Source organism: Triticum dicoccoides, chromosome 1B (assembly GCF_002162155.2).
Source record: "Triticum dicoccoides isolate Atlit2015 ecotype Zavitan chromosome 1B, WEW_v2.0, whole genome shotgun sequence".
NCBI classification, from domain to species: Eukaryota; Viridiplantae; Streptophyta; class Magnoliopsida; order Poales; family Poaceae; genus Triticum; species Triticum dicoccoides.
The window spans coordinates 342,614,239-342,640,670 of NC_041381.1; the positions used below are offsets into that span (position 1 = coordinate 342,614,239).

The 26,432-nt window shown below is 46.3% G+C and overlaps 1 protein-coding gene across 1 annotated transcript; it reads right to left on the reverse strand.

Moving 5' to 3' along the window:
• Nucleotides 1–10,132: 10,132 nt before the first annotated feature.
• LOC119334243 (WAT1-related protein At3g02690, chloroplastic-like) lies at nucleotides 10,133–14,507 on the reverse strand. The gene is made up of 7 exons (XM_037606846.1): nucleotides 13,825–14,507; nucleotides 13,688–13,735; nucleotides 13,468–13,590; nucleotides 11,641–11,790; nucleotides 11,028–11,199; nucleotides 10,868–10,928; nucleotides 10,133–10,768 (listed from the first exon to the last, which is right to left on the reverse strand). The coding sequence occupies exons 1-7, from the start codon at nucleotides 14,335–14,337 to the stop codon at nucleotides 10,660–10,662; spliced, it is 1,176 nt and encodes a 391-aa protein (XP_037462743.1). The 5' UTR covers nucleotides 14,338–14,507; the 3' UTR covers nucleotides 10,133–10,659.
• Nucleotides 14,508–26,432: the final 11,925 nt, after the last annotated feature.

Here is a 26,432-nt window from a genome sequence, read left to right on the forward strand (position 1 = left end):
TTACGCTATTATTATATTTACTTTGGGTGTGACTATGTTGTGAGTCTTTTATTTTCAAATATATATACCAACGCATAAGCTGTGACTCCTTCTCTAATTGGGTCATTTCTATGTTTATTTCTGATTAATTTGCTGCCGCTTATCTCACTGTCAGCTTTACCTCCCGTTCGTCATTCAGTGTTTAACCTCAATTGCGTGAAAATTTTATTTCCCATCTGACCCTACTTGGAATCGACAAACGCAGAAAAGTTTTTATCCGCTCTAGAAATATGCATATCTACTAAGAGAAAGGCATGTCTAGTGAAAATAGAACAATGAAACTTTGGAGTTTCTAAACTGCAGAGATTTAGTTTGGCTATTTCTAGACTACACTTTCTATTACATAGTTACAACGTGTCCCTCCAGACTTACCTTCCATGCAAAGATACCAGGGACACCTAGAACCTTGTTCCTACATGATGTTGATGTATTATCAATCCAGGTTACACATTATTTTTGTCGATGAATAAAACTAATCTTACTCCATGCATTTTTTTTGTTGGGTCAACAGGCCAACGGCCGTAGCAGGTCAAGCGAGATGTTTTGTTCGATATTTCCTTGGTTATCAAGTTAGTTTTTAGCCGTCAAGTTAGTTGTTTCACGGACTAGGCCCCAATATAAAGCATTCACATAATTACCTCATATCTTCTTTATCGTTCCTAGGCTTAGAGTTTACCAATTTGGGATCACAATCATGTACGATGGCGGGCGATAACATAGAGGAGCAACACATCGCCGAGACCATCGAAATGACCGCCCTCTAGCTTGAGAACTTCACATGCGAGCGAGGGGAGGAGCATGCATTCTTAGCGGTGTTGCAATGCCTCACAACACCTCTCCAGCCCAACAACGGCGATGTTGGAGCCTCAACATTGTGACTGTCTACCGCCAGCCTCTCTAGATCAACCACCAATCTTAGGCTTACCACCAACGTTCGCCTCCCTCCCATAACCACTAATATTCTCCTGACCCCCACATCCCACCACCACAACCACCCTTCCACCCTCTGCCTACCATGCTTCGTCCTTCCACGCACCAACATATGTTGAAAATTAATCTTCCAGCAACATCCTACCACCACTTGCCATCTGCTACTCTCTTTCTTAACCACAGTCACCATCTTGGTTGCATGCAAGCACACACCTTGTCAACTATGGCTACACACCCCCATTGACCACCGTCCCAACCCTACCAAACCACAACCAGTATGCCTCCGGCTCGAGCTTCGCAACCTCGTGCTTCCACAAGCTTGATTGCCCACTTATCATGGCTTGATCGACCTGCACATGTGGCTGAACCGTTGCGAGTAGTTCTTCTGTGGCAAACGCATGGAGGAAGTCAAAATATTGTGGATGACATCCTATCACCTAAATGATGAGTCATGACTAGGGTAAGCCATCCTAGGAGCAATTAAGGAGGTGTGCCATTTGTGGTTTGGTCCATCCATCCGCCAACCCCCTCGGCTAGCTTGCTTACAATTCACCACCTTGAAACATGGAGTAGAACTCTTGTCCCTTATCTCTCATAACAGTGAACTAGCTGACCCCAACTCAACAACATATCTTGTACATGGAGGGGTTGCTCTAGGGGTTGCACACCGACCTCGAGCTCCAACGACCCCCTTGACTTACACACCACCATCACCATTGCCAAAGGCACATGAATATCCGCATCTGCAACCTTCACCTTTGACTCGAGTGACGTGGACCCGATGACACACCTTGGGTACGGGTGGAATCCCCTATCGGACATCTCGGCCAACAATGACTCCATCAACACATCTGATGAGTACCCCACCACCATCACTCTAACGCCTCACCCATGTGGAGATGTTCGAAGGATGACAATAAAGCTTGTGCTACCATTCCGAAAAGCAATATATATTAGTTGCCACATTGTGTGTGGCTATTCTACTGGAGCTCGATGACATCACATAGGACAATGTTAGGCGACACCAGCAAATTTGATGAGCCCCAGGTGTCACTGCACACCATTACCAACATTAGGAGCATACGTACGCCACACACAATGCAACTCTGTGTGCACATAGGGACAATTGCGTATGTCACCTTAATGGGCACATGATCCATTCAGAATTTCATTGATGCCTCAACGTCTTTGCTTTCTCGTGTCATCTTCGTCATTGGGTGGTAGTGTTTCTTCATCCCTGGCTTGTCGCTCTTGTGTATAGTCATAGTGACCATTTCCACCTTTTCATTGAGCAATCGGTTTTCACATTGTGGAACCATGTCATGCTGCTGAAGACCATTGATCCTAGCCATGATACCTACCCCATGCTGGCAGGAAGGCGTTAGATACACCTCTTCATCTCTCGTTGCACTCGTTGAGTGTCCCGTGCCATGATCCAGATGATTCTTTCATCAACTTTTACATTCATGCTACCATGACTTGATCGTTTGACTATGTGGTTGAGGTTTACACTTAGTGATGATGTGAGATGAAAAGATGTCCATGTACGGGTCTACATGGACTAAATGTCGCTTCACCTCAGGCCCATCGAAGGTGTCGAGCTGGTTCTTGACAAGAACTGTATTGTCGATCCTTTTGACACTTGCACATGACAAGGAAGACACTATTGTCTTTAGTTGTTGGGTGTTGTATTTTAGTCTAAACAAGATTCCACGTAGCTAAGCTTCCACCTTCTTCTTGGTGTGCATGCCATGTTATGGAGATGTAGGTTTTCTTGCCACCCTTCGGGAGGTTGCCTCAACGTCTAATGGTTTGCTCTTTGATGATCCCATCCATCTTGATCGTGTCGAGGACTAATGGGTGTTTGCCATGCGTTTCCCCAGTTCACGCCAAAGTGGATTCCCTCGCCTAGCTTTGAGGACGAGCCGCCATACCCGCCAGTCTATTCCTTTATTTGGTGGCCAGGTGTGCCTCACAAAGAGGGTCAATCTATCTGATCTGGATTGATGCCGTGATGGCCCCTCGTTCGACCACCACCTTAATGTGTGCGATGATTCGTTTTGTTGTCGTAGTTCATGCCATGATTCTTTGGTCGTCGTAGTTCCTACCATGATTCGGTCAAGGGTTCGTGGCCAGCATGATAGTTGCACGCCTACAGGTAGTCGCTAGAGACCCGTTTTGCTACCTGTCTTTGTTTACCTCACTCCAGTAGAGACGATGGAGGTGCTTTCGAAGTTTCCCAATGATGGCCTCCTACTCAACTCGCTCTCAGCCGATGGGTCCACTAGTACCACTTGTGTCATCATCTATGTACGTTGTTGGGGCCTTGTCTGTCAGCCACTTCCTACTTCCTATGCCACATCGTTCTCCCAGCCAATTTGTGCATGTATCCTTTTTGGAGTGACCCACCCCATGAATTCTGGCCTTAGAGTGGGTTGACTCTGAGTGTCCATAGTTTGGTGCAATTTTTTGTTGCATCTATGAATCTCTCGCCCACCCGAAAGGGCCTTTTCAAAGCCCATTTGTGTTGTGGGGCAGATCCAAGGTCATGTGGAGCAGCTTGGTTTGTAGGACGGGGCTATCAGGACAGCTAGCACATGGATGTAGCGGGCCAGAACCCAAAAATAGCTCGCTCGCCTCGCTTTGTCAGGATCGCTCAGGAAGGCTTGCACGCTTTCTAAAAAAAAGGGGCATGCTCACACACTAGATGTTGTTGTTGCTCTCCTTGTTTACAAAAAACATTACTATAAAAAATCATTTTCTAAAATCTGAAAAAATGGTTAAATAAAAATGTCCATGATTTTCAAATAAATGTTCTTGAACTTGAAATAAGTTTGTGGATTTGAAAAATATTGACGAATTGGAAAAAGTTCATGAATTTGGAAAAAATGTTCACATAGTTGAAAAAAGGATCGCGAATTTGGAAAAAAAATTGGGGATTTGAAAAAATTTCACGACTTTTTAGAATGTTATTGAATTTGAAAATTATTCTCGGTTTCCAATAATGTTGATGAATTTTGTAAAAAAAACATGAAGTTATTATTTGCTGATAATAATAAAAAGGAAAAAGAAAAAACATGAACAGAAAACCAGCAAAAAAAGAGAGAAGAAAAACCAATCTCAATGTCGAAAGCTTCTAGAAGCTTAACAAAACTAGTTTGGTGCTCATGTGTAGAAGCGATACTAGATGGGCCCATCCTTAGAGCAAGTGTGAGCATCAACACTATAAGCGCCAAATAGGGTTTCACCTCTAAGGAGCCCACCTACGTCAGTGGGCCTATTATCGAGGTCCAACTTCTAGGTAGCTATCACTTCCAACCCTTACTCGTTAGGCCTATATACCCCAAATAGTCTTGTTGTTAGGTCTAGAATGTGATGCACCATGTTCCTAACCTGAACATCCCCGTTCTGAAGAAAAAAATTTGAACATCCCCAATGACGAAACCATATTTGGTGGGATCCTTCAGTCTTTTGTCCACTATATGTTGGCGGCACTAGATATGTATCCCCGTCAAGGATTGACATCTCTGCTTGCTTGAGGGTGCTCATTTCGAAGAGAAAGAGCACTAGGCATGTTCTATTTAATCAGCCATCCCAATGGTAAAGCATGTCTTGGAGCTAACTTAGGGCCAGTTCTTTTGGGCGGCTTAAAAAATAAGTTGTCTTTCCCCAGCTTAAAAATAAGCCGGTCCAGAAATTTACTGAGACTTCTAAATTAGTTATCCCATAACTAATTTAGAAGCCTAGGTAAATAAAAGAGGCGGCTTATGGGATAAGCTGGGAAGGAGGCGGCTTATTTTTTAAGCTGCCAAAAGGACTGGCCCTTACTAGTGTGTGGACGTTGTTGTTGCGGCACTTGTGGAAAGGTTCCAGTAGCCCAAGAGGAGAGTTGATATCAGCGTCCTTGTCCTCACTCACATCAACTTCCTATCCACGCAGTCTCAGTATTTGGTTATTCTTTTATATTCCACTTAGTCTACCCAACCAACACAATTAAGGTGTTGTTAATGTGTGACCCTGTATCTTATGACGATGGGTAGTTGTACTATTGTATTCGTGTACTATGTATACTGTACAGAAGTCATACATGTGGCACCCCGATCCAGAGGACCGTAATAGAAGTCCACATCAATGCTAGGATCAGACACTCGTGTGTATTACAAGAATGTTATCAAGAGCAAGCATAAAGAGTACCAACAGTTTATAGGACCACATGTGCTAGAACTATTACGTGAACCATGCTAGCTCCTTATACCCGCCTCACGACATACCAGATCTAACCGGCGACAACTGAAGCAACATCAAAAGACAGTACAAAAACATAGTGATTCCGGCCTCGCGACATCTGAAACAAGATCTAACCGGCGACAACAGTACAAAAACATAGTGATTCCGTTCCCACAGGGTACTGACTTGGTTACCAACTAGCCCTTGAATGTAGCATCTTGCCTTCAAGGTGAAGATGTAATGGAAGAATCTGGCACATAAAAAGCTAGGTGGGTTTAATGGACAATACTATTGCCATGCATTTTTCAAAAAATAACACGAAGGCATGAAAGACAACTGATGACTAGGGCATTATCAACCTTAATGCTATGCTTTTACAGAAAGTTTTTTCACCCACCGCTAAGTCCACCCGTGGTGACAAGATACTTCGCATGGTCGCTCCGCCCTTCCTCGTCTTTTTGTCTCATTATAGTATATTTCACTGGAAGTTGTTCTCTCTTAAATTACTCGGGAGACCCTTGGAGGGGAGCAACAAAACATAGCCGTTAATGTCGACGACGCCATGGTCTTTTGACTCTTGAAACCGGAAAATTCATGTGAGTTGTTTAATCAATTGACATGTCATTCTTTTGTGCTATTGTTTTGTCAAATGCTCGGCGGAATTAGTGCCCACCAACCCCTTGATTGATTTTATTATTGAAAATTTCCATATTGTTTCTAGGTCTATACAGTAATAGAGGAAGAGTTTATGACAACCGACGAGGACGTCTAGTCTACGGAGGAGGGTCCAAAGATCATCATCCTTGGTTGCTAGGTTGTTGTTGCCGTCATTATTCGTTGTTTTGTTGCTAACTCTAATGGTAACTTTTGGATCCTCCTTAGAATTGACATTACAGTCAATTGTCGTCACGTCATACACATAGAAAAAAATAAGATTTTTTAGTAACAAATAACAAAATGACTAAAGGAATAAATGGGCACTGCTCTTTGCATGCATTTGACAGAAAAATTATGCAAAGAAATCAATAGGCTGATGACTAGGGCGTCCTCGACCTTAAGACTATGTTGTTCTGCAAAGTCTTTCCACCCACCACTGAGTCCATCCCGCGTGATAAGATACTTCACATAGTATTTTGTCAGCAGGGATGGACTCAATGATGGCCGGAAAAACTTTGTGGAAAAGCATAACCTTAAGGTTGACGGCACCCTAGTCATCAATTGCCTTTCATGCATTTGACAGAATAACGCAAAGAAATCACAAGGCAATTGATGACTAGGGTGTCATCGACCTTAAGGCTATGCTGTTCTGCAAAGTCTTTCCACCCACCACTGAGTCCATCCCTGTGAAGTATCTTCTCACCAGGGATGGACTCAGTAGTGGGCGGAAAAACTTTGTGGAAAAGCATAACCTTAAGGTCGACGAAACCCTAGTCATCATTGCCTTGTCATTCCTTTGTGTTATTTTCTGTTGAATGCGTGGCAGAAGCAGTGTCGATTAATCCCTTGGTCAATTTATCACTGAAAATTCCTATTCTTTCCTATGTGTATATAGGAAGAGAGGATGAGGTGATGAAAAATGATTGTGATGTCAACTCTAAGGAGGAGGATGCTCTCAAGGCGGTGAATGAGATGGTGGAGAACTCGAGTCGAGCAAAAGAAGACTATACATGTTGTGCTCAACTCCAGCTCCTCATTCATTGCACGGATAGTATCTTGAGAGTCATCACCCTTGAACGGAGGGCTCTCGTCTTCTCCACTAATGTTAAGTGAACATTATCCTTGGTTGCTAGGTTGTTGTTGCCATCATTATTCGGTGTTTTTTTGCTAACTCAAATGGTAACTTTTGGATCCTACTTAGAATTGACATCACAGTCAGTTGTCGTCACCTCGTACACATAGAAAAATAATATCTTTTAGTAACAAATATCAAAATGACTAAAGGAATAAATGGGCACTGCTCCTTGCATGCATTTGACAGAAGAGTTACGCAAAGAAATCACAAGGCTGATGACTAGGGTGTCCTCGACCTTAAGGCTATGTTGTTCTACAAAGTCTTTCCACCCACCACTAAGTCCATCCCGGGTGACAAGATACTTCATAGAGTATTTTGTCAGCAGGGATGGACTCAGTGATGGCCGGAAAAACTTTGTGGAAAAGCATAACCTTAAAGTCGACGGCACCCTAGTCATCAATTGCCTTGCATGCATTCGACAGAAAAATAACACAAAAAAAATCACAAGGCAATTGATGACTAGGGCGTCATCGACCTTAAGGCTATCCTGTTCTACAAAGTCTTTCCACCCACCACCGAGTCCATCCCTGTGAAGTATATTCTCACCAGGGATGGACTCAATGGTGGGCGGAAAAACTTTGTGGAAAAGCATAATCTTAAGGTCGACAAAACCCTAGTCATCATTGCCTTGTCACTCCTTTGTGTTATTTTCTGTCGAATGCATGGCAGAAGCAGTGTCGATTAATCCCTTGGTCAATTTATCACTGAAAATTCCTATCCGTTTCTATGTGTATATAGGAAGAGAGGATGAGGTGATGACAACTGATTGTGATGTCAACTATAAGGAGGAGGATGCTCTCAAGGCGTTGAATGAGATGGTGAAGGAACTCGAGTCGAGCAAAAGAAAACTATACATGTTGTGCTCAACTCCAACTCCTCATTCATTGCACGGATAGTATCTTGAGAGTCGTCATCCTTGAACGGAGGGCTCTCGTCTTCTCCACTAACGTTAGGTGAACATCATCCTTGGTTGCTAGGTTGTTGTTGCCATCATTATTCGTTTTCGTTGCTAACTCTAATGGTAACTTTTGGATCCTCATTAGAATTGACATCACAGTCATAGTCAGTTGTCGTCACCTCGTACACATAGAAAAATAAGATTCTTTAGTAAAAAATAACAAAATGACTAAAGGAATAAATGGGCACTGCTCCTTGCATGCATTTGACAGAAAAATTACACAAAGAAATCACAAGGCTGATGACTAGGGCGTCCTCGACCTTAAGGCTATGTTGTTCTGCAAAGTCTTTCCACCCACCATTGAGTCCATCCTTGGTGACAAGATACTTCACAGAGTATTTTGTCAGCAGGGATGGACTCAGTGATGGGTGGAAAAACATTGTGGAAAAGCATAACCTTAAGGTCGATGACACCCTAGTCATCATTGCCTTGTCATTCCTTTGTGTTATTTTTTGTCGAATGCATGGCGGAAGCAGTGTCGATTAATCCCTTGGTCAATTTATCACTGAAAATTCCTATTCTTTCCTATGTATATAGGAAGAGAGGATGAGGTGATGACAACTGATTGTGATATCAACTCTAAGGAGGAGGATGCTCTCAAGGCGGTGAATGAGATGGTGGAGGAACTCGAGTCGAGCGAAAGAAGACTATACATGTTGTGATCAATTCCAGCTCCTCATTCATTGCACGGATAGTATCTTGAGAGTCGTCATCCTTGAACGGAGGGCTCTCGTCTTCTCCACTAACGTTAAGTGAACATCCTCCTTAGTTGCTAGGTTGTTGTTGCCATCATTATTCGTTGTTTTGTTGCTAACTCTAATGGTAACTTTTGGATCCTCCTTAGAATTGACATCACAGTCACAGTCAGTTGTCGTCACCTCGTACACATAGAAAAAAATAAGATTATTTTAGTAAGAAATAACAAAATGACTAAAGGAATAAATGGGCACTTCTCCTTGCATGCATTTGACATAAAAAATACGCAAGAAAATCACAAGCATGATGACTAGGGCATCCTCGACCTTAAGGCTATGTTGTTCTGCAAAGTCTTTCCACCCACCGCTGAGTCCATCCCTGGTGACAAGATACTTCACAGAGAAAATACTCTGTGAAGTATCTTGTCACCAGGGATGGACTCAGTGGTGGACGGAAAAACTCTCTGTAAAATCATAACCTTAAGGTTGACGAAACCCTAGTCATCATTGCCTTGTCGTTCCTTTGTGTTGTTTTCTGTCGAATGCATGGCGGAAGCAATGTCGATTAATCCCTTGGTCATTTTATCACTAAAAATTCCTATTCTTTCCTATGTGTATATAGGAAGAGAGGATGAGGTGATGACAGTTGATTGTGATGTCAACTCTAAGGAGGAGGATTGTCGTGTTTATGGACTAGGGGTGTCCTCTTTGTGGTACGACGATCGTCCCCTCTGTGGTTCGGCGAGGGGCTAACACGCTCAAGATCGACTTCTACTCCTTGATAATGAAGATGAATTGACACGGTGATTTTTACCCAAATTTGGGATGCTGGGAAGCGTAAAACCCTACGTCATGCTGGTTGAATTCACTGAGTGGTGAAGTTTGGTGTTATAAAGCGTTGAGCACTCCTTGCCAGGATCTAGCCTAACTATGTAGTGTCTTCAAAGGGTTGAAACCCCTACTATGTAGCCACGGGCCTCCTTTTATATACCTAAGAGGCCACCACATGTGGCTATTATAGAAGAACGCTTACATCATTAAATGCCGGGGTATGGGTCGCCCGGAGCTCTTGCCCGAAAGCAAGGTGCATGTCTTAACCCCCTACTGTATAGCCATGGGCCTTCTTAACCCCCTACTATGTAGCCATGGGCCTCCTTTTATGCATGGAGCTCTTGCCGGGGAGCAAGACGCCTGTCTTGTCACACCGCTTGTGGTGTATTTGCTCTGACCGCGAGGTGTTGAGTGCGCGGTAAAAAAGGGTGGTGACTTACCCGCGTCTTCACCAAACTGCATCGTGGCAGTGTCTCCGCACGCCAGGCTGCCACCCAGTCAGCCCTATGGACTAGGCCCACCGCCGTAGGCCCCTGTAGCAGCAGCTGTCGCCCAAAAGTGACACCAGTTTATGTGCATTTTGTTCTCTTGATGAACACAACTATCCCAAAAGTGACACTAGTTTATGTGCATTTTGTTCTCTTGATGAACACAACTATCTGTGAGGAAAACAAAGACTTCTGGAATACAGACCAAGGATCAGATCTCACCAGAAACAATTGCTTTTCGCTCATTAGACATCTCCATGCTTGCAACTACTTGTACATAGGGGCTGCTTCTCCCATATTTGTACAACACATCAGCTATTACCCAAACCATCTGAACTATGTAGCCATGCAATTGGTTTTCTTTGCACTTTTCAGCTCCACGTGAGAAAGTTGTGCTGAAATGGAGAAAAGCATGACTTTATCCTCGACAACTTCATCAGTGTGCAACACAGGAGTTGTGGGTGAGTCATCTGATTATGTTTGACAGATGACAGAACTTGTTTGCACCAGCTTATACCATCTTTTTAGTCGAAATACGGGGACGCACATGTAACATGCCTCTTCAAGCTGTGCAAATTGGTGGGATGTTTATTACTAACATGTACTTAATCTTCTAACCCCTGTACAGCGCCGTTACATGTGCTCCAGTGAAGTGCAATACCCGTCTGGCACAGAATCTATCAATTTTTTGACTGTCTCTTACTTCTCGCCTATAATACTCTTGTAATTAACCATATAGATGGCAACCAATGTCAGAAGTGCACCACCGATCTGCTCAGGTGCGAAGGTCTCTCCCAGATAGAGGAACCTGAAAAGGCAAGGAGTGCCCAGACCAAAAGTTGAAAACAAACATCGCATTTTATGTTTGTGTAAATTTTATTGTCCAGCATACTGCAAAGAATCTTACCCAAAAATGGAGGCGAACATAGGAGTCAAGAAAGTAAGAGAACTAAGCGTGGTCAAACTACCTGCATGAATAAGAGAGAAGAAGTATGAAATGCTGATGAGAATAAATTGTGGAGAGCTCTAACTGCATTGAACTGGTTGGAAGCGAACATCAATCTTACCTCTTGTAGCATTGTAGAAGTAGACACCATAGCTGACAGCACTGCCGAATATAGATGTATAACCCAGAGCTGCTATGTCACTCCATGTAAGTTCTTGAATGTGTCCATTAAGAGCAGGATCGTGATTAAGAACAGATATAACCAACAAAGGAATCCCACCTAGTACCATGTGCTGCAGAGCGATAGAGATAACATTAGCCTTTTATGTGGTGTGATGTCAGGCTTCCATGATTTGAAGTAGGAACATATCTAATACTGCTAGGTTAACTTGATGCTTCCAGCAAAGGCGGTTCAAGTTTCATTTGATGTTGCAATTCATAAGCAGTTGCCCTGTGCATTAAGCCCCACCATAACAGTAGCATTTTACGTTTCAATTCATACTTGAGTTACTCAGATAGGCTACCAACTTAGCACTCCTGGAAAATATACAGAATCAACTGGCCCAAGTAGACCATGAAAAAAAGAGGGGATGATTTTGAGACACAAAAACAAAAGCATATTGATGGTATTTTAAACGCATGCCATAAAGGCCATCTTATCATTCCCCCGCAAAAAAAGCCCATCTTATCATAAAATGAATAAATGATAGTGTATTTATCTGCAGAATGCATACCCATCCTGTTGCCATGATTGGATCAGAATACTTTGATACCCAGCGAACCATGATAGTTCCGACTGCCATGCTTTGGGCCGAGAGGAACATCCACCATTCTCCACTCCCCCAGACTGATGTGTTGTTTCCTTCAACTGACAGTGCTGGAACCTAAAGTAGATTTAAAGACAATCAGAATATTATAACGTGCACAATAATAATTCATACTCCCTCCATTCACAAATATAAGATGCTCTAACATTTTTTCTGAATCAGATGTACATAGACACGTTTTAATGTGTTTGTTCACTCATTTCAGTTTGTATGTAGTTTATATTGGAATATATAAAACATCTTATATTTGTGAACGGAGGGAGTATAAACAAAGAGCAACATTTCACCACTTTACCCATAAAGGAACTTCTCACCATTTTACAGATTGATATGTCATTTCTTTAGTCCCAGTGTCCCACATAGTAATAGTGGAAGAAAGTCGACTTCAGAACGTTGGCAGAAGGAAATTATTGTCTGTACTACTACTAAGCTTAACCATTTAAACTTTTTGGCCGGTTCTGCTGCAGTGGCGCGCCATCGGGCTTCAGATCGGCATAAACGGCGTGGAGGGTCTGGCAGACTGGTTGGCAATGCCTCCAGTCAGATCTGATCTGGCCGGTGCAGCCGGCGGTGGTGGTCATCTCCTCCACCGAAGGTGGACGGCCTGACGCTGGGTGGTCGGATCTCGAGATCCGTCATCTAGTCCCGGCTACGAATCGGGGAGACCTAATTGCCGGTGAAAACCGAGCTGATGGCGGACGATGGCGACGTTCTGCACCGTTACCTTGATGAAGGCATCATCGTGTAATTACTGTCGACCTACTCATGCTGCTCCGGGGAAAACCCTAGGATCTGGTCTTCCAGATCGGACGATGACGGCATTGCAGTGTCGTTTCTCTCTTGACAACATCGTTTGTGGAGCAGCGCCGAAAGACAGAGGCAGGAGGTGGAGCAGCTTCGTGTTGCACGAATCTGCAGTGGAGATGTCAAGTCATGCCTGGCCGACAGGTGCTTACGTTGTGTCATGCCTGTTCGGCAGGTGCTACGCACTACAGATCTTCCAGTGACTTCAAGCTGTGTCGGCTGGTGGTACTTGGCGGCATGGTGTTGCGGTGTACCGGCGGCGACTGCAACGTGCTCAGCAGTTTGCGTGGAGGTGGTGCCGTTGGGCGCCGTGGTGGCGTCGACGGATGGCCGGACTGGCAAAGATGATGCGGATCTCTTTCTTGAAGATGGGTCAGCGGTTCGATGATGATGGCGGCTTCTAAAATGTGTGTATGTGGTGTACGCTTTAGGTTTGTTGCACCGGCTGTAGGTTCCGACACTTTATTTGGATGGATCGGCGACGACACCGGTTTTAGACATGGGGAGCAAGAACACTCCACATTATCGATATTTGTAGGTGTGAGTGGTGGCTTCGCGTGGTTTAATGTATGTTTTTGTCAGATCTTTGTTGAATAATCAATAAAGATGGCTATATGCATCGATTGATGCATATGCCGGGGGGTTTAACCTCCTTTTCAAAAAAAAAACATTTGAACCTAAATTGAGTCATCGAAACTGTTGCGGTCTTCCGGGTTGTACTATACTAGTAATGTCTATTACCTGTGTGTTTTAAAAGCATTTTTGGTACTTCAGTGGTATCTGAGTATACCACTTGCTTTACTTGTTAAAAAATTGTACATGTTATTAACTAATCGTAATCAATTGAAAAACTAATCGTAACCAATATCTGAGCGTGGAGATACGAGATTGCTTGGAAACGTTAGAAATGCATTGCAAAAATATACTAACCTCGAGGAGCAAAAGCCCAACAACACCCAGCACGAGCCCCCCAGCTCCTATCGCCCCGATAGACTCTCCGAAGAATAGTGCTGCAAGGATAGCAACCGTCAATGGTTGGGAGTCAATTATGACCTGCAACGAGGATCACAGTTCCGTAAGTGATCGACCAAAATGGCAAGCCAATTGTTTGCCATCGAAGGTAGAGAACAGCACAGAGAGTTAGCCTTACGCTTCCGAGGCCAGCCGATGTCTTCTGCAAGCCCTCGGTGAGAAAGCCCTGCAAAAGGAGGAAACCAAACCCATGCTGGCTTCAGGAACCGCACAACCACACGCTAAGGATCACGCCTTTCACCTATCTATATCCACCTGGAAGCAGGCGGCGTCGATGAGACCGAAGGCGGCGATGGCGCCCCAGGCGGCCCACCCAGAGGGCTGCTTCCTGCCCCGCGCGGCCGCGAAGGCGACGACGAGCGCGCCAGCGGGGAGCAGGCGGAGCGCGGCGACGAAGAAGGGCCCCGTCTTGGGTATGACCCCCTTCATGGCCACCATGGCCGTGCCCCAGAAGAAGAAGGGCGACACCAGCGACACCCACTCCCACCACTCCCTCCCCGCGAGCGCCGGGGCGACCCCCTCCTCCGCCCCAGGGTCGCCGTCGACGACGCACTCGACGTCGCTGCCCGTGCCCACGCAGTCGAGTTCGTCGGCTGCGGGCGGAGGCGCATCGCCGCCCCCGGCTGCGAGACGGAGACGGAGGCGGAGGCGGGGGCTGGGGACGGTGCCGCGGCGTGGGACAGAGGGGAGAACGGGAGCGGAATGGCGTCTGGGAGTTAGTGGTGGGTGGAGCGGGAGGAGGAGGCGGAAGGGCGCGGCGGTGGACATCACGGCCTGCCGGCCGGCGCTCGAGCGGGGTGCTGCGGCGATCCGGCGGGTCGAAAGGCGGCCCCGGCAGCGGCCGGCACGACGGGAGGAGAGAGGAGCGGCGAGGGTGTGTTTCCGCTCGCGCGGCGTGTCGAGCTCAGCTCACCTCGCTCGGCGTGTTTTTTTAGGAACGCGTGTGGGTGGGTTTCAGTCGATCAGAGCAAATACAATAGAGTTAGAGTTAAGTCAACTGGCTATAAGAAATAAACTATTATATTCTTGCTTTGTTGAAGAAAAGAAAAGAGGGGAGAGGAGATAAGCGGGTTCTTGATGAAGAGCCAGCCTAGCACATGCTTTTAGGCACTTTGTGAGAGTGAAAGGTGGTCCATATAATAAAAAAGTAATACACTCTTCTAATACCGAAAAAGGATTTCGCCCCGCTTTATAAATAAAGCAAACCACCACAGAGCACACATACAGAGTTAAGTCCACACACACACCCAAGTCTCACAACAAAGTACAAAGGTTCTGCTGAGGGCACAGCTCAACAAGCCCGGACAAATAAAAAACAACAGAACACGACGGACGAAGAAAACACCTAGTCTAGTTCCGGCGGCGGCGGCGGCGGCGGTGGCGACAAGCGGACGACCATCGAGCAAAGGTCGGCGATGAAGGCTGAGATGGCGTCGCGGTCCAGGGAGCGGCTAAGCGGCTGCCAAAACTGCAAGAAACCCGAGAGTTTGAAAAGAGCGTCAGAAGCCCGTCGAAGAGGCGTGTGCTGAATCACAAGCTTATTGCGGACAGTCCAGAGGGTCCAGGCAAGGGCCCCGATCTCGAGCCACCTAATGTGGCGAGAGGCCACGGGGGACAACTGGAGTTCGGCAAATAAGTCAGGGAAGTTGGTGTGACACCAATTTCCACCAACCGCTTCGCGAAAGCAGCTCCAAAGGAACTGAGCGAACACGCAGGAGAGGAAAATGTGGTTCGAGTCTTCGGGGACCCCACAGAGCGGGCAAATGCCAGTACCCGGGCCATTTTGCTTGCGCACCTCCACCCCAGACGGGATCCGACCGCGTATCCATTGCCACATGGAGATACGAATCTTCAGGGGCAGGCGGATGGACCATACTATCGATAGGGGGAGGGGCGGAGGATGGAGCGATGGCCATGTACAGCGACTTGGTGGAGAATTGGCCCGAAGGCTCATGGCGCCATCGCACCAGGTCAGGGCCACCATCCACCATCGGTTCGTGGAGAGCAACACAGTCAAGCAACTCACGCCAGGCGGCGGATTCCATGGGGCCAAAGGCCCGCCGGAAAGCAAGGCACCCTAAGTCAAGAAGGGCCCTATCAACAGAAATCACGGGGTCGACGGAGATGGAGAAGAGGCCAGGAAAGCGAGCCGTGAAGGGAGTGTCCCCGGCCCAGCGATCAAACCAGAACAGCGTCGATGCTCCAGAGCCCACCGAAATGGAGGTCCCGATATGGAGGACCGGGAGAAGCTGGACAATCGACTACCAGAACCGAGATCCTCCAGACTTCTGGCAAAAGGCGAGGGGTTGTTCACGTAAGTATTTGTCTCGGATGATGTCAAGCCAAAGTCCACTGTGCCCTTGCGAGATTCGCCAAAGCCAGCGGGAGAGGAGGGCGATATTCATCCGTTTAGAGCACATGATGCCAAGGCCACCTTGCTCCCGGGGCTTGCAAATGTCAGGCCAAACTGACCATATGATACGTCTGCTTGTCGTTGTCGCCCGCCCAATAAAAGCGGGACTGGACCTTGGCAATCTCCTTGTGAAGGGTCTCATGGAGGCTGTAGAAGCTCATGAGAAACAAGAGGAGGCTGGAGAGGGAAGAATTGATGAGGATAGTCCGAGCCGCTTTGGACAGCCACCTCCCCTGCCAGGGCTCGACGCGCGTTTGGAGCTTGGCCATGGAGGGGCGCAAGTCTGCGACGGTGAGCCGGGAGTCACTAATGGGCGTCCCCAGGTAGGTTGTGGGGAAGGAGCCCATGCGGCAGTTAAGTCTGTTGGCGATGGCCAAAGACTCCGCGGGGGAGTATTCCATCATCATCACATCACTCTTGTCGAAGTTGATCTTGAGGCCCGACATCTGTTGGAAGCAGAGAAGGAGGAACTTGAGGTTGGAGATATCAGTCTCCGAGCCTTCAACCATGATGATAGTGTCGTCAGCATACTGGAGGATGGATATCCCGTAGCCAGCTGCGAGGTGGGGAGTAATCCCACGAATATGGCCAGCAGCTTTCGCCTTATCTAGGATGGACGACAGCGCGTCCACAACCATATTGAACAAGAACGGGGAGAAGGGTCGCCTTGTCGGACCCCACAGAGGGTGGGGAAGAAAGGGCCAATCTCACTGTTTATGTTCACGGCCGTGCGACCGCAAGTGACCATTTGCATGACTCTCGTGATCCAACGGTCATCGAAACCCTTCCGAAGAAGGACTTCCCGAAGGAAGGGCCAGCTAACCGTGTCATAAGCCTTATGGAAGTCAATCTTTTGGAAAACCGCCTTGAGGTTTTTGGAGCGGACCTCATGGAGGACTTCATGAAGGACTAGGACCCCATCCAGGATGTAACGGCCCTTAATGAAGGCTGACTGGTTGGGATGCGTCACACGGTCAGCCAGCAGGGTCACCCTATTAGCGTACCCTTTGGCCAGAATCCGGAAAATCACGTTAATGACTATGATCGGTCGAAATTGACGAATGTCGGACGCCCCAGGGACCTTTGGGATGAGAGAGATGATCCTGTAGTTCAGGCGTCTGAGATCAATGGATCCAACGTAGAACTCGTCGAAGATAGCCATGACCTCCGGTTTAATCACGTTCCAGAAGGTCTGGAAGAATTTAACAGGGAGGCCATCCGGCCCTGGCACCGAGGAGGGGTTCTTGCCCTTGATGGCATCCCAGACCTCCTGCTCGGAGAAGAGGGCCGTAAGGGCCGTGTTCTCCACCTCAGAAACCAACTGGGAACCAGCCCAACAATCAGGGGCGAGAGAGAGGCCGCTCCTAGGAGCGACAGAGAATAAGGATCTATAGAATCCGTCGACGTGGGACCGGATGTCGCGAGGGTCTTGAAGGAGTGTCTCACCATCCCACAAGAGAGGGATGGTGTTGTGTCTACGGCGGCCGTTGGCAATGGCCTGGAAGTATGCCGTATTTGCGTCGCCCTTAAAGACCCATTTCTGGGCACCACGGAGGCGCCAATGTTGGAAATATGCCCTAGAGGAAATAATAAATTAGTTATTATTATTATATTTCCTTGTTCATGATAATCGTTTATTATCCGTGCTATAATTGTATTGATAGGAAACCCAGATACATGTGTGGGTACATAGACAACACCATGTCCCTAGTAAGCCTCTAGTTGACTAGCTCGTTGATCAATAGATGGTTATGGTTTCCTGACCATGGACATTGTATGTCGTTGATAACGGGATCACATCATTAGGAGAATGATGTGATGGACAAGACCCAATCCTAAGCCTAGCACAAAGATCGTGTAGTTCGTATGATAAAGCTTTTCTAATGTCAAGTATCATTTCCTTAGACCATGAGATTGTGCAACTCTTGGATACCGTAGGAATGCTTTGGATGTACCAAACGTCACAACGTAACTGGGTGGCTATAAAGGTGCACTACGGGTATCTCCGAAAGTGTCTATTGGGTTGGCACGAATCGAGACTGGGATTTGTCACTTCGTGTGACGGAGAGGTATCTCTGGGCCCACTCGGTAGGACATCATCATAATGTGCACAATGTGACCAAGGGGTTGATCACGGGATGATGTGTTACGGAACGAGTAAAGAGACTTGCCGGTAACGAGATTGAACAAGGTATCGGGATACCGACGATCGAATCTCGGGCAAGTACAATACCGCTGGACAAAAGGAATTGTATACGGGATTGATTGAATCCTCGACATCGTGGTTCATTCGATGAGATCATCGTGGAACATGTGGAAGCCAACATGGGTATCCAGATACCGCTGTTGGTTATTGACCGGAGAATGTCTCGGTCATGTCTGCATGGTTCCCGAACCCGTAGGGTCTACACACTTAAGGTTTGATGACGCTATGGTTATAAGGAATAGATATACGTGGTTACCGAATGTTGTTCGGAGTCCCGTATGAGATCCCGGACATCACGAGGAGTTCCGGAATGGTCCGGAGGTAAAGATTTATATATGGGAAGTCTTGTTTTGGTCACCGGAAAAGTTTCGGGTGCTATCGGTAACGTACCGGGACCACCGGGAGGGTCCCGGGGGTCCACCAAGTGGGGCCACCGGCCCCAGAGGGTAGAATGGGCCAAGTGTGGGAGGGGACCAGCCCCAGGTGGGCTGGTGCGCCCCCCCACCAGGGCCCAAGGCGCCTAGGGTTTGGGGAGGGGGCGCCTCCACCTTACTTGGGGGGCAAGTTTCCCCCTCTCCCCCCCTTGGCCGCCACCCTAGATGGGTTTTGGGGCTGCCGCACCCCTTGGGGTGGGAACCCTAGAGGGGGCGCAGCCCCCTCCCTCTCCCCTATATATAGTTGAGGTCTTTGGGGCTGCAAACACAAGAGTTTCCACCTCTCCCTGGCGCAGCCCTACCTCTCTCCCTCCTCGTCTCTTGCGGTGCTTGGCGAAGCCCTGCTGGAGTGCCACGCTCCTCCACCACCACCACGCCGTCGTGCTGCTGCTGGACGGAGTCTTCCCCAACCTCTCCCTCTCTCCTTGCTGGATCAAGGCACGGGAGACGTCACCGGGCTGCACGTGTGTTGAACGCGGAGGTGCCGTCCGTTCGGCACTAGGATCTCCGGTGATTTGGATCACGGCGAGTATGACTCCTTCAACCCCGTTCACTTGAACGCTTCCGCTTAGCAATCTACAAGGGTATGTAGATGCACTCTCCTTCCCCTCGTTGCTAGATTACTCCATAGATTGATCTTGGTGATGCGTAGAAAATTTTGAATTTCTGCTACGTTCCCCAAAAGTGGCATCATGAGCCAGGTCTATTGCATAGTTTCTATGCACGAGTAGAACACAAGTTGTTGTGGGCGTTGATTTTGTTCAATATGCTTACCATTACTAGTCCAATCTTGTTTCGACGGTACTGTGGGATGAAGCGGCCCGGACCGACTTTACACGTACACTTACGTGAGACAGGTTCCACCGACTGACATGCACTTGTTGCATAAGGTGGCTAGCGGGTGCCAGTCTCTCCCACTTTAGTCGGAACGGATTCGATGAAAAGGGTCCTTATGAAGGGTAAATAGCAATTGGCATGTCACGTTGTGGTTTTGCGTAGGTAAGAAACGTTCTTGCTAGAAACCCATAGCAGCCACGTAAAACATGAAAATAACAATTAGAGGACGTCTAACTTGTTTTTGCAGGGTATGCTATGTGATGTGATATGACCAAAAGAATGTGATAAATGATATGTGATGTATGAGATTGATCATGTTCTTGTAATAGGAATCACGACTTGCATGTCGATGAGTATGACAACCGGCAGGAGCCATAGGAGTTGTCTTAATTTATTGTATGACATGCGTGTCATTGAACAACGCCATGTAATTACTTTACTTTATTGCTAAACCGTTATCCATAGTAGTAGAGGTAATACTTGGCGAGACAACTTCATGAAGACACGATGATGGAGATCATGATGATGGAGATCATGGTGTCATGCCGGTGACGATGATGATCATGGAGCCCCGAAGATGGAGATCAAAAGGAGCAAAATGATATTGGCCATATCATGTCACTTTTTGATTGCATGTGATGTTTATCATGTTTATGCATCTTATTTGCTTAGAATGACAGTAGTAAATAAGATGATCCCTCATTAAAATTTCAAGAAAGTGTTCCCCCTAACTGTGCACCGTTGCGAAAGTTCGTTGTTTCGAAGCACCACATGATGATCGGGTGTGATAGATTCTAACATTCACATACAACGGGTGTAAACCAGATTTACACACGCGAAACACTTAGGTTGACTTGACGAGCCTAGCATGTACAGACATGGCCTCGGAACACAAGAGACCGAAAGGTCGAGCATGAGTCGTATGGTAGATACGATCAACATGAAGATGTTCACCGATGATGACTACTACGTCTCACGTGATGATCGGACACGGCCTAATTGACTCGGATCATGTAATCACTTAGATGCCTAGAGGGATGTCTATGTGAGTGCGAGTTCATAAGATGAACTTAATTATCCTGAACATAGTCAAAAGATTCTTGCAAATTATGTCGTAGCTCGCGCTTTAGTTCTACTGTTTAGATATGTTCCTAGAGAAAATATAGTTGAAAGTTGATAGTAGCAATTATGCGGACTGGGTCCGTAAACTAAGGATTGTCCTCATTGCCGCGCAGAAGGCTTATGTCCTTAATGCACCGCTCGGTGTGCTGAACCTCGAACGTCGTCTGTGGATGTTGCGAACATTTGACATACACGTTTTGATAACTACGTGATAGTTCAGTTAAACGGTTTAGAGTTGAGGCACCAAAGACGATTTCGAAACGTCATGGAACATATGAGATGTTTCGAGGGCTGAAATTGGGATTTCAGGCTCGTGCCCACGTCAAGAGGTATAAGACCTCCGACGATTTTCTTAGCCTGCAAACTAAGGGAGAAAAGCTCAAACATTGAGCTTGTGCTCAGATTGTCTGAGTACAACAATCACTTGAATCGAGTGGGAATTGATCTTCCAGATGAGATAGTGATGTTTCTCCAAAGTCATTGCCACCCAGCTGCTAGAGCTTCGTGATGAACTATAACATATCAGGGATAGATATGATGATCCTTGAGATATTCGCAATGTTTGACACCGCGAAAGTAGAAATCAAGAAGGAGTATCAATTGTTGATGGTTGGTGAAACCACTAGTTTCAAGAAGGGCAAGGGCAAGAAGGGATACTTCATGAAACGGCAAATCAGCTGCTTCTCTAGTGAAGAAACCCAAGGTTGAACCTAAACCCGAGACTAAGTGCTTCTGTAATAAGGGGAACAGCCACTGGAGCAGAATTACCCTAGATACTTGGTAGATGAGAAGGCTCGCGAGGTCGATAGAAGTATATTGGATATACATTACGTTAATGTGTTCTTTACTAGTACTCCTAGTAGCACCATGGTAATAGATACCGGTTCGGTTGCTAAGTGTTAGTAACTCGAAATAAAAGGCTACGGAATAAACAGAGACTAGCTAAAGGCGAGGTGACGATATGTGTTGGAAGTATTTCCAAGGTTGATGTGATCAAACATCGCACGCTGCCTCTACCATCGGGATCAGTGTTAAACCTAAATAATTGTTATTTGGTGTTTGCGTTGAGCATAGACATGATTGGATTATGTCTATCGCAATACGGTTATTCATTTAAGGAGAATAATGGTTACTCTGTTTATTTGAATAATACCTTCAATGGTCTTGCACCTAAAATGAATGGTTTATTGAATCTCGATCACAGTGATACACATGTTCATGCCAAAAAGATATAAGATAGTAATGATAGTACCACCTACTTGTGGCACTGCCATGAAAGTCATATTGGTATAAAACGCATGAAGAAGCTCCATGTTGATGGATCTTTGGACTCACTCAGTTTTGAAAAGTTTGAGACATGCGAACCATGTCTATTGGTGTATATGCATGAAGAAACTCCATGCAAATGGACAGTTTGGACTCACTTGATTTTGAATCACTTGAGACATGCAAATCATACCACATGGGCAAGATGACTGAAAGCCTCGTTTTCAGTAAAATGGAAGAAGAAAGCAACTTGTTGGAAGTAATACATTTGGATGTGTGCAGCCCAATGAGTGCTGAGGCACGCAGTGGATATTGTTATGTTCTTACTTCACAGATGATTTGAGTAGATACTGAGCATGTTTACTTGATGAAACACAAGTCTGAATTATTGAATGGTTCAAGTGATTTCAGAGTGAAGTTGAAGATCATCGTGACAAGAGGATAAAATGTCTATGATATGATCATAGAGATGAGTATCTAAGTTACGAGCTTTGGCATGCAATTAAGACATTGTGGAAATTGTTTCACAATTAATGCCGCCTGGAACACCATGTGATGGTATGTCCGAACATCATAGTTGCACCCTATTGGATATGGTGCATACCATGATGTCTCTTATCAAATTACCACTATCGTTCATGGGTTAGGCATTAGAGATAACCGCACTCACTTTAATAGGGCACCATGTAATTCCGTTGAGACGACACCGTTTGAACTATGGTTTGGAGAAACCTAAGTTGTCGTTTCTTAAAAGTTTGGGGCTGCGACGCTTATGTGAAAAAGTTTCAGGTTGATAAGCTCGAACACAAAGCGGATAAAATGCATCTTCATAGGACACCCAAAACAGTTGGGTATACCTCCTAATTCAGATCCAAAAGCAATGGGGATTGTTTCTTAAATCGGGTCATTTCTCGAGGAAAAGTTTCTCTCGAAAGAATTGAGTGGGAGGATGGTGGATACTTGATGAGGTTATTGAACCGTCACTTCAACTAGTGTGTAGCAGGGCACAGGAAGTTGTTCCTGTGGCGCCTACACCAATTGAAGTAGAAGCTTATGATAGTGATCATGAAGTTTTGGATCAAGTCACTACCGTACCTCATAGGGTGACAAGGATGCATACTACTTCAGAGTGGTACAGTAATCCTGTCTTGAAGGTCATGTTGCTAGACAAAAATGAACCTACGAGCTATGGAGAAGCGATGGTGGGCCCATATTCTGACAAATGGTTAGAAGCCATGAAATCCGAGATAGGATCCATGTATCAGAACAAAGCATGGACTTTGGTGGACTTGCCCGATGATCGGCAAGCCATTGAGACAAAATGGATCTTTAAGAAGAAGACAAACGTGGATGGTAATGTCATCGTCTATGAAGCCCGACTTGTGGCGAAGAGTTCTTCACAAGTTCAAGGAGTTGACTACAATGAGATTTTCTCATCCGTAGCGATGCTTAAGTCCATCAGAATCATGTTAGCATTAGTTGCATTTATGAAATCTGGCAAATGGATGTCAAAACGAGTTTTCTTACCAGTTTTCATAAGGAAAGGTTGTATGTGATATAATCAGAAAGGTTTTGTCAATCCTAAAAGATGCTAACAAGTATGCAAAGCTCCAGCAATCCTTCTAAGGACTGGAGTGAGCATCTCGGAGTTGGAATGTACGCTTTGATGAGGTGATCAAAGATTTTGGGTTTATACATAGTTTATGAGAAACTTGTATTTCCAAAGAAGTGAGTGGGATCACTATAGAATTTCTAATGAGTATATGTTGTTGACATATTGTTGATCAGAAATGATGTAGAATTTCTAGAAAGCACATAGGGTTATTTGAAAAGTGTTTTTCAATAGAAAACCTGGATTAAGCTGCTTGAACATTGAGCATCAAGATCTATGAGGATAGATCAAAAAAATGCTAAATGGTACTTTCAAATGAGCACATACCTTGACATGATCTTGAAGGTGTTCAAGATGGATCAGTCAAAGAAGGAGTTCTTGCCTGAGTTGTAAGGTACGAAGTTAAGACTTAAAGCTCGACCACGACAGAAGAGAGAGAAAGGACGAAGGTCATCCCCTATGCTTCAGATGTAGGCTCTATAGTATGATATGTTGTGTACCGCACCGGAAGTGTGCCTTACCATGAGTCAGTCAAGGGGTACAAGAATGATCCAGGAATGGATCATTGGACAACGTTCAAAATTGTCCTTGGAGTAAATAAGGACATGTTTCTTGATTATGGAGGTGATAAAGAGTTCGGCATAAAGGGTTACATCGATGCAAGCTTTAACACCTATCCGAATGACTCTGAGTAGCAAACCGGATACGCATAGTGGAGCAACCATTGGGAATAGATCCAAGTAGAGCGTGGAAGCAACATTTACAATATGACCTAGAGATTTGCGAAGTACATACGGATCTGAATGTTGCAGATCCGTTGACTAAAACCTCTCTCACAAGCAAACCATGATCAAACCCCAAAACTCATTGAGTCTTAATCACATGATGATGTGAACTAGTTTAGTGACATTAGTAAACTCTTTGGATGTTGGTCACATGGCGATGTGACCTGTGAGTGTTAATCACATGGCGATGTGAACTAGATTATTGACTCTAGTGCAAGTGGGAGACTGTTGGAAATATGCCCTAGAGGCAACAATAAATTAGTTATTATTATATTTCCTTGTTCATGATAATCGTTTATTATCCATGCTATAATTGTATTGATAGGAAACTCAGATACATGTGTGGGTACATAGACAACACCATGTCCCTAGTAAGCCTCTAGTTGACGAGCTCGTTGATCAATAGATGGTTACGGTTTCCTGACCATGGACATTGGATGTCGTTGATAACGGGATCACATCATTAGGAGAATGCTGTGATGGACAAGACCCAATCCTAAGCCTACACAAAGATCGTGTAGTTCATATGCTAAAGCTTTTCTAATGTCAAGTATCATTTCCTTAGACCATGAGATTGTGCAACTCCTGGATACCGTAGGAATGCTTTGGGTGTACCAAACGTCACAATGTAACCGGGTGGCTATAAAGGTGCACTACGGGTATCTCCGGAAGTGTCTGTTGGGTTGGCACGAATCGAGACTAGGACTTGTCACTCCGTGTGACGGAGAGGTATCTCTGGGCCCACTCGGTAGGACATCATCATAATGTGCACAATGTGACCAAGGGGTTGATCACGGGATGATGTGTTATGGAACGAGTAAAGAGACTTGCCGGTAACGAGATTGAACAAGGTATCGGGATACCAACATCGAATCTCGGGCAAGTACAATACCGCTGGACAAAGGGAATTGTATACGGGATTGATTGAATCCTCGACATCGTGGTTCATCCGATGAGATCATCATGGAACATGTGGGAGCCAACATGGGTATCCAGATCCTGATGTTGGTTATTGACCGGAGAACGTCTCGGTCATGTCTGCATGGTTCCCGAACCCGTAGGGTCTACACACTTAAGGTTCAATGACGCTAGGGTTATAGGGAATAGATATACGTGGTTACCGAATGTTGTTCGGAGTCCCGTATGAGATCCCGGACGTCACGAGGAGTTCCGGAATGGTCCGGAGGTAAAGATTTATATATGGGAAGTCCTGTTTTGGTCACCGGAAAAGTTTCGGGTGCTATCGGTAACGTACCGGGACCACCGGGAGGGTCCCGGGGGTCCACCAAGTGGGGCCACTGGCCCCAGAGGGCAGCATGGGCCAAGTGTGGGAGGGGACCAGCCCCAGGTGGGCTGGTGCGCCCCCCCCCCACCAGGGCCCAAGGCGCCTAGGGTTTGGGGAGGGGGCGCCTCCACCTTACTTGGGGGCAAGTTTCCCCCTCTCCCTCCCTTGGCCGCCACCCTAGATGGGTTTTGGGGCTGCCGCACCCCTTGGGGTGGGAATTCTAGAGGGGGCGCAGCCCCCTCCCTCTCCCCTATATATAGTTATGGTCTTTGGGGCTGCAAACACAAGAGTTTCCACCTCTCCCTGGCGCAGCCCTACCTCTCTCCCTCCTCGTCTCTTGCGGTGCTTGGCGAAGCCCTGCTGGAGTGCCATGCTCCTACACCACCACCACGCTGTCGTGCTGCTGCTGGACAGAGTATTCCACAACCTCTCCCTCTCTCCTTGATGGATCAAGGCACGGGAGACGTCACTGGGCTGCACGTGTGTTGAATGCGGAGGTGCCGTCCGTTCGGCACTAGGATCTCCGGTGATTTGGATCACGACGAGTACGACTCCTTCAACCCCGTTCACTTGAACGCTTCCGCTTAGCGATCTACAAGGGTATGTAGATGCACTCTCCTTCCCCTTGTTGCTAGATTACTCCATAGATTGATCTTGGTGATGCGTAGAAAATTTTGAATTTCTGCTACGTTTCCCAACAGCCAATAGGCCTCCTCATCAGTGTAGATCAAGGAGAGCTGGTCTTCCAGGTCGTACCGGGAAAGCCACTCATCCGAAGAGAGCCCCACCGAATCAGCGCGCAGGTCAAGGGCCTGGATCACGGATAACAACGCCTTCTTGCGCTCACGAAGGTCACGACCCAGGTTAGCACCCCACCCCTTTATGAACTGCCGTCCGCACTTC